Source organism: Oryctolagus cuniculus, chromosome 14, assembly GCF_964237555.1.
Source record: "Oryctolagus cuniculus chromosome 14, mOryCun1.1, whole genome shotgun sequence".
NCBI lineage: Eukaryota > Metazoa > Chordata > Mammalia > Lagomorpha > Leporidae > Oryctolagus > Oryctolagus cuniculus.
In genome coordinates this window covers 5401620-5417228 of record NC_091445.1, presented here as the reverse complement: position 1 = coordinate 5417228, position 15609 = coordinate 5401620, and the positions used below count along the sequence as shown (strand labels likewise).

The 15609-nt window shown below is 46.2% G+C and overlaps 1 protein-coding gene across 21 annotated transcripts in view; it reads right to left on the bottom strand.

Annotated features, from left to right (window-relative positions):
• The window catches only part of ATG10 (autophagy related 10), a 272261-nt gene that overhangs the window by 101584 nt on the left and 155068 nt on the right, over positions 1-15609 (bottom strand). For all 21 annotated transcript variants that reach the window (XM_070056374.1, XM_070056382.1, XM_070056364.1 and 18 more), the window contains one exon: positions 3840-3978. In XM_070056374.1, the coding sequence (XP_069912475.1) occupies positions 3840-3978 (139 nt within the window). The remainder of the gene's footprint in view (positions 1-3839; positions 3979-15609) is intronic.

The window sequence follows — 15609 nt, the reverse complement described above, 5'->3', positions numbered from 1 at the left end:
TGTCAGCCAAAGAATTAAATATTTTGAAAATGAGAAGAACTACTCAGTCCATTTCTCAATAGAGACTGAGAACAAAAGAAATGACAAGACACAGGAGAGAAATCAGAATTCAAGCTGAAACGATTACAGAAACCTGTGGTTATAGTAAAGGGGAAAATATTTAAGCTTGGAGCTCTGATGAAGTCAAAAGCCATGATGTAGATGCCCACGATTTCTACCACATTTCTCACATTTGCCATCAGCTTTTGATGAAAGCCAAACTCCCAGAAGGGAACTGGGACAGGAAAAGGTCAGGAAACTTTAAGGGAGATGGGGAATGGTAGAAAGAAGGCTTTGGCATGAAACAAGTTAATTCTTCAATCTAGCAGGCTTACAAAACACTGGGCAAAATCAAAAACAATGGAACAGCGTGCACCTGAAGCTACCAGTGCATTGTGGGAACAGACTCCGTCGGCTACAGTGCTCTCTGAATGCAGGTGATTCATTTCCGTTTGGTAGAAGCAGCACAACTGCCTCTTGCCCATCCCTGGGTGGCAAATGGTGTTGACTGTGGCCCACTACCTCTCCCAAACCTACAATGACAAGAGTAGTGCGGGAAAAACAGAACGTGGAGAACTTAATTCTTCTCCTAAATCCGTGTCCCCCCCCGGTGGGAGCTGAGCTCCCATAGCTCACACGGTAGAAATGAGAGGCCTGCGGCAGAATGCTGTTTCACCTTGGCTGTCTGCTCAAGGGTCAGGCACACACGGTGTGCACAGAAGCACAACAGCTGCCAGCTCGTGTGGATGCCCACTTTGGAGTCCCCAGAATGTTCCCTTCTCCTCAGCCCACTGTGTTTGTAGTCTGAGCAGTAAGAGACTGGAGAGAGATCTACAGACGGTCCTGGGTCTCCCAGAGACCAGAGGGCTGCAGTTGGATTCCCTCACCCTGCTTCAGCCTTTGGGTGACATTCAGCAACAGCCAGAAGTCCCTCCCCACTGATTCACTCAACCAATACTTGCTGACACTCTGCCACAGTTGAAACTGGGGGTGTCAATATGAGGAAGACAAATCAGCCAGACACACACACGTTCTCTAAGCATCACACATGCACGAGACCACCAGTCAGGTTTCTCGCTGTGGGCACGCAGTATTAATGTCCTCTACTCCTTTCTGGTCTCAAAGCACTACTGTCCAGCTCACCATCTGACAAAGCACAAGAAAAGAATTCTCTTATGGTACGACTTGTGATATAATGGACTACATCATGTGAAATAATAGACCATATGATGTGATGGGATACACAACCCTACACGGGAGCGACAAGAGTGGGTATGCTGTCAGCGGAGTCTCGGCAGGAGCTGGCCTGGTGGACAATGGACCACAAAGAGGAATAAGAGGAAATCACAGTCTAATGGATTTGCATTTCGAAAAACAGAATACAGATTTTCTGAAACCTCAACTCATTAATAAGAGAAAGGATCATGTTAATTTAAATGGGAATTACCCACTACTTGCTTTGCTTTGCTTATTTAAAAAAAATAAGCAGGTACAGGAAGAAAAAATTGGGGACAAAGCAAAGAAATTAATTTCTATGAACCATCAAATGCAAGAGAAATTCTAAATATCTGCCAAAAACAAGGCTAAGTGAACTATTTTTGAAGCAACAAAAAAAGACCCTTGGGCGAGAAATTTTGCAGTCATCTTCTTTTTAGGTCGGTACTCTCTTAAAATGAGACAAAGAAAAATCTGGACCTGGAATAAGAGAAAGACGCTAGGAATCCACTCAGCACCCTGACAGATGTGTGGGACCAAAAGATGAGCACCAGGGAAAGTGGACGTCAGAGGGGGAGGACGGAGGGGATAAATGTAAAACCACGACTCCAGAATAAAGGGCGGTGCATCTGCCCAGCACCCACGAGTTTAGGTTAGGTAGAAGAGAAGTAAGAAATCATCAGACACGACAAAGGAAATGAACCATTTTTCATGTTTCTCTACAAGAAAACATTCAGTATACTTCGCAAAAATTAAATTTGATATCTCAATGTACCTGAATAAGCAGTAAATGGATTTAAAAATTCCTAATGCCCATCATTCTCTACAACACAGAGCTGGGGGGATAGGATAAGGCATGCTTCCACATGAAATAAATGACTTGCTTCGGCTTTCTTTTATTAGACATCAGTGGAGGGCATCCTACACGTCTGTAAACAGATTCCAAGAGCGCCTGTTGTGTGTGTCCACTGGAAGGAATGGAAAGTCGTCATGAAGAAAGGCTCTTCTGCAGGGCACGCGTGTCATTCACGCCACTGGACTGGAGGGAACGGTTGCCGTGTTGACCTGAGAGGGGCGCTGTTGGCACACGAGAGCCCAGCACACGCATGAGCTCATCCGCCAGCCTCAGCAAGCCCCGCTTCCAGCCAGAAGCAGTCGTGTTGCAGCACCTCCGAGTCCACGACGCTGACAAGCTCAACAACTTGTTTTGTCTCTGGGAGCTCTTCTCTGGTGATTAACTGCTTCTGGTGAATACTAATTGTAGGAAGTGCAGTGTGGAGGAAGTCGTCTCCTGGCGTCTCTACCTGCAGCCTCGACTCTTCTTTGGATGGAGGAGGTACTAGGTGGAGCCACTGCAAACCAGAACCCAGCAAGACCACTCTCCTCCCACAGGGGAAGGAATTATCTCCTCCTTTTGAGTAGGGCGCAGCTTTCTGACAAGAAACCCCCTTTAATCTCTGGGTTCCGCTCCAAACAGAAGCACGAGAAAGTGGGTGTTGTAAAGCCTTCTAATAGTCACAGAGACAAATCTGCAACAGGAGTCTGTGAATTAGGGACCGATCAGTGTCCTCAATTCCCCACATTGTCAGTTCTTAGGAACTGCACCTCAGATTAAAATCTTCTCACTAGGGAGTCTATGAGAATTTGTTCTTGTGTTTTAGATTCTAAGTGCTTGTTAAACCACCAGTGCTGCAAAATTAGAGACCATTAAACAATATAAGGCAGCAAGTGATTAAATCTACCAAACACACATTGGAAGCAGCTTAAGCTACTTTTTAATTAAAAATAAAATATCATTGGCTAAACTCAGATGTCTTAGAAAAAGTTAGAAGGCTGTTCCAAATGCAGAGTGCTGCTGAGAAAGCCACAGGGGCCAGGGGGTGGGCTGGCCAGGGGGCTCCGCCTGGCCACCATGCCGAGCCCAGCGTGCCTCGGGGTTGACCCAGTTCAGGCAGTGGACAGTGTGTGGGAGGGCGAGGACGCTGGGCGGCTGCTGATGAAATGAGCAGCATGGGCCATGGCCTCCAAGGAGACAGGGCGTTCCAGCTTCCTGGCAGGGGGATGAGCTGAGGAACCGCACGGCACGAAGCTGAGGCGGCCGCAATGTATAGGTGGCCAGGGGAGACGTTAGCGCTATTTTTACACATTGCTTAAGCTCCCTGATAAACATTTCTTGAAATAATTATTAGCTTTTGGGGAAGGAAGCGTGGGGGCTCCTGAGTTAATGGGGTCACTGGAGATTGAAGGGACTTCTTACTGGTAAGTCTGAAGCAAATACCCAGTGCAGCTTTAAGTTGTCTCTACTTGTCTCAGTGTGGAGGGGCGAAAGGGCTTGGGGGCCCAGTTGGCTGCAGGCAGTAGGCCAGGGCTCACGGGCAGACTGCAGCCTGGGGGACACTGCTCACGCTCAGTCTTGATCCCCTTGACGCAGCACAAGAAAATTTACTGGGAAAAGCCTTCCCTCACCCACAGTTTCCGTATTCTAACTCACTTTCTCTCTCTCTCTCGAGAATATTTTTCCAAATATGCATTCTGCCTTCTGTGTCGATGTGATGAACTGACTGAGCTTTCAGACGCGGTCTTACCTAAAAAGCTCGCCCTGAAGTACAGCACAGGCACTTGGAAGCTACAGGAATATAAGACGTGATACTCGTATCGTATCACCGGCGACACTGCTGGCACCTCGGCAGCTTCGGCATCGTCCAAGGCCAGCTCCGCAGCTTCCTGGAAAAAAGCAAAATCAAAATGGTTTTTTTTTTTTTTCAGCCAAAAATGTACTAACTCAGAGATGGGAAAATTATATTTTCTTCTTGCAAAGTAACAGTTAAATAAATACTGGGCTATGAGGTAAGGAAAAGGGAGTTTCCCATATTAATGTTTAACATTTGAGTCTTGGGTAAATACTAAAACCAGAAAACATTAGCATTAAGTAATTCCAGATTGTTTTTGAGAAGACAAAGCAGCTCTGGCCAGAGAAACAGGAAGGGGGAAGAAAAGCAAAAAGATCTATTGCAACAGCAACTCTGAAAAATCTTTACTGTACAATTTTAGCAACAAGATGATGGCTGTGCATGCTACCTCCTCCCCTACCTGGGAAAGCTAAAAACATCCTAACAGTTGAACAAGAGCCTGTGAAACGTCCCTAAAGATTCTATTGTACTTGCCAAGAGATGATTCATTGTGTGCGGAACAATTCCCACTTCCATTTTGAATAAGAAAGCCATTCTGCAAAAGGTTGAGTTTGTTAGGTTATTTCAAACCCGGAGAAGCTTCTGTTTTCTCTGGTACATTTCCACAATAAATTCTGAGTTATTGCAAAAGTAGATGGCAAATATCAACGTCAAGTTAAACAGGGTTTTATAAGCAGAGATGGTGATAGTCCCATCACTTCTCACCTAATCCTTCTTCATGGTTGACTTTTCTGTGTGTGGGGAGGGCTGCTCATGCCTGCAGCTCAGTGTTCAGAGCACTTGGACACACTGAGTCACAGTCTGGTTCCATCCACATTCACGAATTTATATGCATTGAACAATTTCCTTTGGCATCGAATTAGCAGAAGGAATTAAGCAGGTTGGTTTGGTTCATTTCTACCTCAAAACAGTAATGATGACAGCAAAGAATCAAGAAGAACACTGGAAAAACTTCCAACTTCCTCCATAAGAAGCAAGGCTTCCAATGGAAATAAGCTAAGACCCAGATCCACATCTCTGTCTGTACTGATTCCCCACTCACAGCCAGTCCTCTGGGGAGATAGTTCAGTGGACCAATCATGACTGCAAATATTAACCAAAATACTGTCACTCAGCCCCAGTAAGGACTATCAATTAAACACAATGAATTAAATAACCAGGAAGAAGTCACTGGAATAAATATTCCAGATACAGAAAATCGATAAGACAGAAAGAAAGACTTTCTCTGTTTTTCAATAGATATGAGTCCATATATTGTTAAGCAGCTCTTTTAACTGAATCTTTCCTTTTAGTCAACAATTACATTACTTAGCATTTAATTTTTCTTTCTTAACATTATAAAATAATTATATCTTGGTGATAAAAAACAGAATTACAAACACGGCACAAGTACACAGAATAGAAACTGAGATGCTCCCCTCAGTCCCAGCATCCTCTCCCTCAGATTTGTAGCTATTTTTAACAGACCAGTGTTTACTTTTCCAGACTTTTATATTTTCTGGCACGCAAACATATACATACACATACACACCTCCTCCTCATGCTCCCCTGCTTGCATTAAATCATACAAAACATGAAGGGACTTCAAAATGTTTGGGGGAAAATGGAATTAAAAGATAAGCTTATGGCCGGCGCCGTGGCTCACTAGGCTAATCCTCTGCCTGCGGCGCCGGCACACCGGGTTCTAGTCCCGGTCGGGGTGCTGGATTCTGTCCCGGTTGCCCCTCTTCCAGTCCAGCTCTCTGCTATGGCCCGGGAGTGCAGTGGAGGATGGCCCAGGTGCTTGGGCCCTGCACCCCATGGGAGACCAGGAGAAGCACCTGGCTCCTGGCTTCGGATAAGCGCGGCGCGCCGGCCGCAGCGCGCTGGCCGCGGCGGCCATTGGAGGGTGAACCAACGGCAAAGGAAGACCTTTCTCTCTCTCTCTCTCTCTCTCACTGTCTAACTCTGCCTGTCAAAAAAAAAAAAAAAAAAAAGATAAGTTTATTTGGTACAAAAAGCTTCTCTGAAATCCATGTGTAGTTTTTTGATAGTTTGCATTTTCCATGAGCTTGTTGAAGCTCCCTTCAGGCCATCCCACCCCAGGGAGCCCCCTCTGTTAGGGTCTTCACTATATTATCCCACTGTGTGACTCGGCTGTCATCTTTTGATCACATTCCCAAATGGCTAGATATTCTTGGTTGATTATAATTTCCTGCTACTACAAATCATCCTGCAATGGATCTCTTAACACACCCTTGCATACACTCAATTCTATTTTTCTATGGCACAGCTGCCTAAAGGCAGAACCACTGTACCAAAGGATATGTGCATTTTAAATGCAAGAGACGGAGGTAGGCATTTGGAATAGTGATTAAGAGTTCACTCGGGATACCCACAGGACGTATCTGAGTGCCTGGGTTCAAGTTCTGTCTCCACTAGGCTCCCAACTTTGGCCTGGCCCAGCTGCACCTTTTGCAGGTGTTTGAGGAGTGACCCAGAGATGGAAGATCTCCATCTTTCTATCTGTCACTCTTTCAAACAAATGAACACATTTTTAATAGTATAAAATGTTAAATTCCCTTATTATACACCGAAACATGTTTTTAAATTAACACTTAGATCATTAATTCATTTGAATCTTGTTTTTGTGTACAGTGTGATGTAGGAATTTTTCCTAGATGATTTCTAATGGTCCATCTTTTCCCCATTGATTTTAAAAGTTATTATTACCATAAATTAGGGATATGTGTTTATTCTCTATTGGGCTGTTTCTCTTCTTGGACCATCACTGTGCAGTTCTTTTTTTTTTTTTTTTTTTTTTTTTGACAGGCAGAGTTAGACAGTGAGAGAGAGCGACCGAGAAAGGTCTTCCTTTTTCCGTTGGTTCACCCCCCAAATGGCTGCCATGGCTGGCGCGCTGCACTGATATGAAGCCAGGAGCCAGGTGGTTCCTCCAGGTCTCACACGCGGGTGCAGGACCCAAGCACTTGGGCCATCCTCCACCGCCTTCCCGGGCCACAGCAGAGAGCTGGCCTGGAAGAGGAGCAACCGGGACAGAATCCATTGCCCCAACTGGGACTAGAACCCGGTGTGCCGGCACCACAGGTGGAGGATTAGCCAAGTGAGCCGCGACGCTGGCCCACTGTGCAGTTCTTAAGTGCATACTGAATCTAAGGAACTGGGTCACCAATTTCTGCAGAAAATTGAGACCCAGTCTTGCCAGGGAGAATATGATTTTTTGCAAAGAATGTTTTCCACACAAACTCAAATTAAAAACCCAAGAATGTGCAGAGGTTGACACCACAGACTTGTAACTGGTGTTCAACTAAGCATGGATCCAGACTCTGAAGTAGTCAGGAGGCTCAAAAGTAGGGGAGGAGGGCAGACCAAGCTTCTTCAAGAGTTTGCTAGGGGCTGGCGCTGTGGCATAGCGAGTAAAGCTGCCGCCTGCGGTGCCAGCATCCCATATGGGCGCCAGTTCAAGTCCCAGCTACTCTACTTCTAATCCAGCTCTCTGCTGTGGCCTGGGAAAGCAGTAGAAGATGGCCCAAGTCCTTGGGCCCCTGCAACCTTGTGGGAAGACCCAGAGGAAGCTCCTGGCTCCTGGCTTTGGAAAGCGCAGCTCTGGCCATCGTGGCCAATTGGGGAGCCAACTAGTTGGTAGAAGACTTGTCTCTCTCTGCCTCTCCTTCTCTAACTCTTTCAAATAAAATAAATGAGGTGGGGGAGAGGGAGGAGGAGGGAGGGGGGGGATGGAGGGAGAGAGAGAAAGCAGTCCAGTCACTGCTTCCACTGACAGCTGAGTACCTCTGTGGGATGTGGGATCTGAAGGGCAGGAGTACTTCTCCTGTAAATGGGACTGCTCCTGCGACACCCAGTCTTATGCTAGGCAGCCGCCGGTGCAGAAAGGCATTTTTGCAGCCTTCACGTGGATTACGTGAGTATGAATCCCCGGCTTGTGTCTGCTGAGATCTTCCCATCGTTCAAAGTCACCTTTACGATACCCACGCAAACGTTCCCCTTGCAATGTGGAAATCAGACTCCCACAGATTTCTGCTTCCTTTTCCAGTTAAAAGTACCAGACAGTTTTGGAACGTCCAGAGACTTTAGTAGAGAGCTGAGAACCTTAGAAAGCAATATTTTCTATTTCAGCCTGCAGATGTTTCTATGGAGTCTGTTACAATACCACCTAGATGGGAGGAATTATGCTAAGTGCTAAAAGTCATTCCCAAAGGTTGCATACAATTCTATTTACACGACAGCTTTGAAATGATAAGATTTCCAAAATAAGGCACAGAAAACAGGTTAGTACTAGGTAGCTGTAGATTAGTGTTGCGTAGTGTTGGTCCATTTGTAAAAGGGCAACATGAGAACTCTTGGTGGTGACAGGACTGTTCTGTATTTTGGCTGTGGTGGTGCATATTCAAACCCACACAAGAGACTGAATTGTACAGAACCAAATACATACCCGAGTACAAGTCAAAGAGGGGAAATCTGAATAATATCAGCATATCGTATCAACATCATTATACCCTGGTTTCAAGAGGTTACCACTGGAGAAACTGGATAAAGGGTACATGGGGTCTTTCTGATTATTTCATGTTACCAGATGTTAACCTGTAGCTATCTCAAAAATTTCAATTAAAAAATGCACTGTGGCTCAGCACGTTAAAATCCCAGCCTGCAGCACTGTAACCACTATGGGCACCAGTTCCCGTCCTACTCCTGGCTGCTCCTTTTCCAATCCAGCTCCCTTCTGGCATACCTGGGAAAGCAGTGGAGGATGGCCCGAATTCTTAGGCCCCTGCACTCACATGGGAGACCTGGAAGAAGCTCCTGGTTCCTGGCTTCAGATCCACTCAGCTCCTGGCTATTTGGGGAGTGGGCCAACAGATGGAAGATTCCCCCACCCCTGTAACTCTTTCAAATAAATAAAACACTTTTTAAAAATGAAAAGCAAAGAGATGGGCATTTGAGGCTTGTTAAAAACTAAGTAAAATTTCTACGGCCTCAAGGTGCTGACAGTACAGCTTGCAGAGGCAGAGCCATGATGTGCACAAAGATGCTAATCTCTGGGACTTAAAAAAAAAAAAACACAGGAGAAGAATAAGTGGGTGGAATTGTTAAAGGGGCACAACTGGGCCCTGTGTACCATGGTTGGGGTTGCTTGATGGGCCCCATGGTGCTCATTACACTATTCTACCTACTTCTGTGAATATTTTACATTCTACAAAATAGGGGGAAAATAGGGTTAAAACCGTTATCAATACCATGCGAACAGCGTACAGAATCAGAGAACTCTAATTGTAAAAGGACCTTGCAGCTTCCATCCAGCTCAACACTGCAATTCTGTACACAGACACAGAACAGAGGCTGGTGGTTTACCGAGTGCTGCCGCGGTAGGCAGACACAGGCAGGCCCCGCAGCCTGTCCACCAGCATGGAAGCCACTGCTCTGTGCTATCAGATTCTACTTCTCAGCTATCACCCAACATCATCTGGACTGATGTTCTAAATATCATCATATTAATATTAACATTTTGAGCTAGTTAACACTTTATTATTTTCTTCTTTGCGTTTTAAAGGAATTGAATATATTTAATTTGCTATGAAGAGTTACTGGAAAAAGAAATCACAATACATTTATTGTTCTCAAATTGGTGCCATTTTATTAAATGAGAAGTTACCTGTGCTTAGAAAATTGCGTTCATTCAAGGAGCTAAAAGATTAAGTGGTTCACATTCATTTTAGAAACCTTGATTTTATTGAATTCAATTAACAATAAGTTGACAGTGATCTCTCATTTAGAAAATCTGATATGAATTAAGCTTTACAACTAAATCCCATTAAATAGGGATCATGCTGAAGACACTTCATAGATATTTTATCGAAAGCAAACCCAAATAGTGGATTGGGTTTTGGAAATGAGATCCGTATCTCTATTTAGCCTACAGGGTAAAATAATTGAAGGAAGAAAAACTTTTCTCCTATCACTAATAATCTCTATTACTATAGCTGAGCAAACACAAATAACCAGTTTTATTCATAACTACCCTTGAGCAAAGGAGAGGCCATTTGCTTATCTTCTTAACATCATGGACTAGAATCACAACTCATAGCAAGGTTCAGGGACAGTGGTTCCAGGACAGTGTCCAGCTGTCTCCATGAGTGGACACACAAACCACACACTCATGACAGCAACATTGTATCTATGCAACAAACTCGGCTTGCTGATGTTCCCAAGTACGCAACCGTTTAACAGTTTCAGAAGTGACAAGGACAGATGAAGCGCTTTGACAAACCACTGAGAAGTCAATTCCTTAAGAAAGAATTTTAATTATTGAAATGTTTAAAGTGAATTTTAGAGCTAATCTGTGAGACTTTCAGCAAGCAAGCCTTTTTTGTCTTAGGCTCACCACTTTACAGAGGGCTGGTCTTTTCATTCCCTTAATTCCTGAGAGGACTTTCTCATTGTCTCTGTGACCAGAACTCTTACAAGTGGTGTGATTTTTTTAGCAACTGTCACAGAGGGCTCAACACAGGCAGACCTGTGTCTGACAGTATCCCCTGAACACAAGACCACCGAGGGTGGGCACAGAATGAGCCCAGAGATGGCAGCTAAGGGAGGCTCCCCTTCACCAGTAACATTAACCCTGATACTGTGGACACATAAGAGGGAAAGAGACATCTTTGCTCTCCATGCTGCATCCGAGGGAAGAGGACCATCATCAGCAGGGCCAACATGGTGCCCGCTGAGCGGGGGATTTATCTTTGTGATGGGCTGGCTCCCCCTCTGCAGACTGCCAAGGGCAGACTCAAGGGCGAAGCAGGTGGGAGCGGGCACAGGGCCCATCAGGACACATCTGGGAGGTTCCTGCATCTTTGCAGTTGGTTCTGTTGTGATCCAAAGACCCTGTTTTCCTCGATGCCAGCAAGACAGCCAATGCCCAGGCCTGAGTGGCCAGCAGAGGGGCTCTGGAGAGGCAGTACGGTACAAGAGGCTGCCTCTTCGTTTTGGCCCTGGAGAGGAGTCATGATACCTCGGTGCACCTGCTGGGCATTAATGGCATTCACCCTCACATCCAAACAGTACATAAAAGCATTGTTGGCTCAGAAAGACTTTTTTTAAAGATAAGGTAGATTCTTTGTGAGGCAGGACAAGGGATTTGAAATTCCAGAAATTCCTAGGCCAGTCCTGACTGGCTGAAGAGGGAAGGTTTTCACCTGGCTTTCGGAGCTCCAGAAGAGTCCAGCGTGCTTTCCTTCAGCTGTGCAATACACTCCCCATAAATTCTTGGGGTGGAGAAGGGGCTCTGGCTCCCCCTACAATCCCCCCCACCATTTTCACTTCAGTGTTTCTGGAGAGGGAACGTGAGAATCTACCTCACTGTAGAATCACCTCATTGACCACATTCCTGGAGACGCTGACGTGAGTGACCTGTGAACCACCCAAGTAGCCCTGGCTCACCTGTAGGTGGGTGGTCTGCTTTGGGAGTCTTCCCTTTGCTTGTCTGTGGTAGTCAGGAAAGCCCGATTGCCAAGAAGCAGAACTACTCCTTGAGCCCACCTACCCTCACGAGCTGCTCTTCCATGTCTTCAGGAGTACCGGCAGGCTGTGCGGCCTCCTCTCAGAGGCAGCCCGACGTGCCTCCATTAATCTAAGAGCCCATGCAACGCCTGCACCCAGTTCAGGGCCTTTTTTATTATTATTATTCTCTCCTGCTATTCAAAGCACTCGTTCATTTTCTCCTTTTCCTCCTAATTGATTAATTCTTGTAAAGTAGTAATGGCCATTAGTAGCCTACTCCTTTATCAATTAATTACCTTCAACAGCAAATCTGTGGCTGATCACCCTAATCACAAAGAATCTTTAACAGGGGAATTGTGTACCACACTTGTGACCACTGATGCATGAGGCATGTCTTATCAGATACCCTATTTTTTAAAAAAAAGATTTACTTATTTATTTGAAATAGTTACTCAGAGAGTGAGAGAGATACAAAGCCATCTTCCATCTGCTGGTTCGCTCCCCAAATCACTGCAATAGCCTGTGGTCTGGACCAGGCGGAAGCCAGGAACCAGCTTCTTCAGGTCTCCCAAATGGATAGCAGAAGCCCAAACACCTGGGTCATCTTTCATTGCTTTGCCCAGGCCAGGAGCAGGGAGCTGGATGAGAAGAGGAGCAGCCAGGACATGAACCAACACTCATATGGGAAGCTGGCATTGCACAGTGGAAGCTTCACTCACTATGCCACAACACTGGCCCCCAAACGATCTGGATTTTAACTCCACAGCCATAAAACTCTCCTTATTTACCCTCCATGCCACAGCATCAATAAGTTTCCATTAGATTTGTCATTGCAGAAAATCAAGTACTAAGTAATCATTTTCTTATATAATATATGAACAAGCTTAATGTACTCAGATTTCTCTTCCCCATTCTACCTGATTCTCAGTCTTTCAATTTTTTCTTACAGCCCTAATTCTACAGATCTGCAAACCTTTCCTTCGAGGACCAAACAGTGATTGCTTTAGGCTTGGGGGCCTTTTGTTCTGTGTAGTTGTAGCCAGGAAGCAGATGCTGGCTACATGTAAACCAACTGCTGTGGCTAGACCCTATGACATGTAGTTACAGAAATGGGCTGTGGCCCACAGGCCTTGGTTTGCCTTCGATTGCCAAACCATCACAGGGCCTTTGTTCTAGGTTTGTAAGCAGGGAGCAGAAGCTTACGAAAGGATCCATTTGCTGAAGGTTTCTCCCTTCCTGTTTTTCTCCTACCTTAGGACATCAGCTGAAATTTCCTGAGGTGAGAAAGTCTAGGTCTTACCAAAAGGATGCTAATGACACCCAGGGGGCTGCAATTGGGCTCAGTCATTTTCTAGAGGAAGAGGCAGCACCACTCTCACTTCAACAGTGAGATTCTTAAATGCCTCGATGAATAAACCGCAAATTCTTTCGTTCTAATCTCAAATCCAGAACTGAGGAAACCCCACCGCCAGAGAGAGAAACTGGTAAGGTCGCGTCAACAGAGCAACAGGGAAGCGCCGCGGTAACCTGCGAGGCCCGCAGGTCCCAGGGCACAGGCCTGGGCACAGGAGCCTCAGGACTGAGAAGCGGGAGAGGCTGCCCTCGGGCCCTCCCCTTCCTCAGCACCACCTCCGCGCCTTATGGATGGGAGTCGGGGCTGGCCAGCTTGACGGAGAAATCCCTTAGGACTTCCACAAGCACCTCCTGTGTACCCAGGCACTGTGCTTGTGCCATGACAAATGTGGCTGTTGCTTTATTTAAAGATTCCTATTTCGGCTGAAATGACAGCAAGATGAAGTTCTCATTTTGCTACTGGGGTGTCCATCAGGGGACATTCAAAATCTCATACAAGAACACCTAGATTTTAGAGAAGTGCAGCTTAGGTACAAGTGGAAAAGGGCATGGATTTTGGAGTTTGGAGCTGGGTGTGGGTTCAATCCCTGGCCCTGCCACTCAGAGAATGGCTGGATCATTTCCTCTCACTGTACCCCCAAAGGCACGTCTCCCTGAGTAATGTGTGTTAAACAGTGCTGGCACACAGTAGGCACACTGATCAACCTACTCATCCATACAGTGTTACAGGGCCCTGTGTAAGCTCTGGATCAACGATCCCCAAACCTTTTCTTAAGGGGCCAGACAGTGACTATTTCAGGCTCAGAGCATGATCCGTCTCTGTGGAAATCCTTCTACTTTGCAGTGTGGCATGAAAGCAGCCTGGGTGACGTGTCCATTAATGAGTGCTGCTTTGTTCCAAAAAACATTATTTATAGAGGCTAAAATTTAAATTTCATAAAATTTTAATGTGTCATGAAATATTCTTCTTTTTGATCCTCTTTTGACCATGAAAAGAAGTAAAAACCATTTTTGAACTGGCAGCAGGCCATGATTTGCCAATCCCTGTTCCAGACACTGTCCCAGGACTGGGAAGATAGGGGAGGAAGCGTAACACATTTTGCTCTGACGGCAGGAGACAGATTCAACAGTCACACAAACACTGCAACCTTACGACAACAGGCTCTATTAGAGACACGCTGCGTCCCCAGAGCATACGTCTTCACACAATTCCACCTCACCTATGTGAAACTTGGTTTGTGAGACTTTGATCTTCCTCCAGCTCTTTCAAGTATAAACGAGTTGTACTAAGCACTGATCATTTTAATATCCTCAACCCCCCTTTCCCATACCACCCACCTAGAGAGAGATACAGGAACAGATGCTGTCCAAGTTCACCAGATCACCTACTCAGCACCTGGCACCTCCAGCCCTGCCACCACCCTCCTAACAAACTCTAAGTGCCTCCCACAAACGGGTCTCCACCCACACTTTGTTCATGTGCTTCATGTCCCTCTGCCCCTAGCAACTTTCAGCTTGAGAATACCCCCACAGGTACCTCTCTTAGCTTCACACATTCACATCCAAGTATGTATGTGTGCGCCCACTGAAACACGTGCAGAAAGAACACACACTCATCCCCTGTGTGCTTGGCATGGCGCAGCCCTCAAGTTGTGCTGCTGAACTCAACACACAGGGTGGTTGCCCTCAAAGAGCTCAAAAGCGGAGAGGCTGTGAGGAAAAAAAAACAAACAAACAAACACTGCATAAAGCTACCTGATAACGGAGCTGCAAGGGCTGCTGGCCAGGGGTCCGGGAAAGGCACACACACACATCCAGGGCAGGACCTGCGCTTGCCTTATGTGCTCAAGTATCCCAAGTACCCTGAACAGTGCAACAGTGCCTAGGAAACCGTAGTGTCCAATCAATGCTCACTGAATGAAATAAATCAATGGAACGGGGATAAACTGTTGCCATTTCCATCCAGTATAGCAGAGGCCTTTCAACTGTTTTGTGACCATAGGAGTCACAAAAGTTAACCACCCACCCCTCACAGATGCACATGTTACGTCTCAATTGTGAGTATGTGTTTCTATGTAAAACACCATGTTCACTAGAAAATATCCTAAAACAGGAAAGCAGGAAGGAGGGAGCACGACGCAGGAAGGCTGTGTCTGCAGCTCTCGCTCATTTCTGATGCTGCATCCCACCCCGCTCTGCTCCCAGCACCAGAAGGCCCTGCCTGGCTGACGGCTGGCCTCAGCCCTCAGTGGACGTCTTGCCCGTTTTGCTCTCAGATTTCCGGGAGAGCGGTTGTGGCCCAATCAAGCTGCAGAAACGTCCGTCGTAAGGTACCCATTGGAAAGGTAGCCCCGCAAATGCTCACGCATGTATTAGCGTGGAAATGAGCGTCAGTTACCTGACCCTCCCCGGAGTCCTGGCTTCCAGACCTCTGTTGCTGAGCAGCCAGCAGGTCTGGGCACGGCCCTGGGTGAGCAGCCACCGGAAACCAGATGCCCGGGTCCCACGTGCACGGCAGGCCTGCCTCTGCTCCAGCGCTGGGGGCAGCAGCTTGATGCAAAACAGATGCTGACAGGCCAGAGGTGATTTCCTTTGTCTTTTTTTTAAAGAATTCCATGCAATTTCACACACAAAGAGCCCTGGTTTCCAAATGTGTAAACCCACACAGGAAATAAGAGGTTACAGAAAGACAGTTATTTTCTACTTAACGGTACAGGTACTTTTTGCCAATAACGCGTTCATGCGGGCAGTCTGACTGAACACGCACTTGGTATCGTTGTTTGAGACCCTGAGTGTGATATGG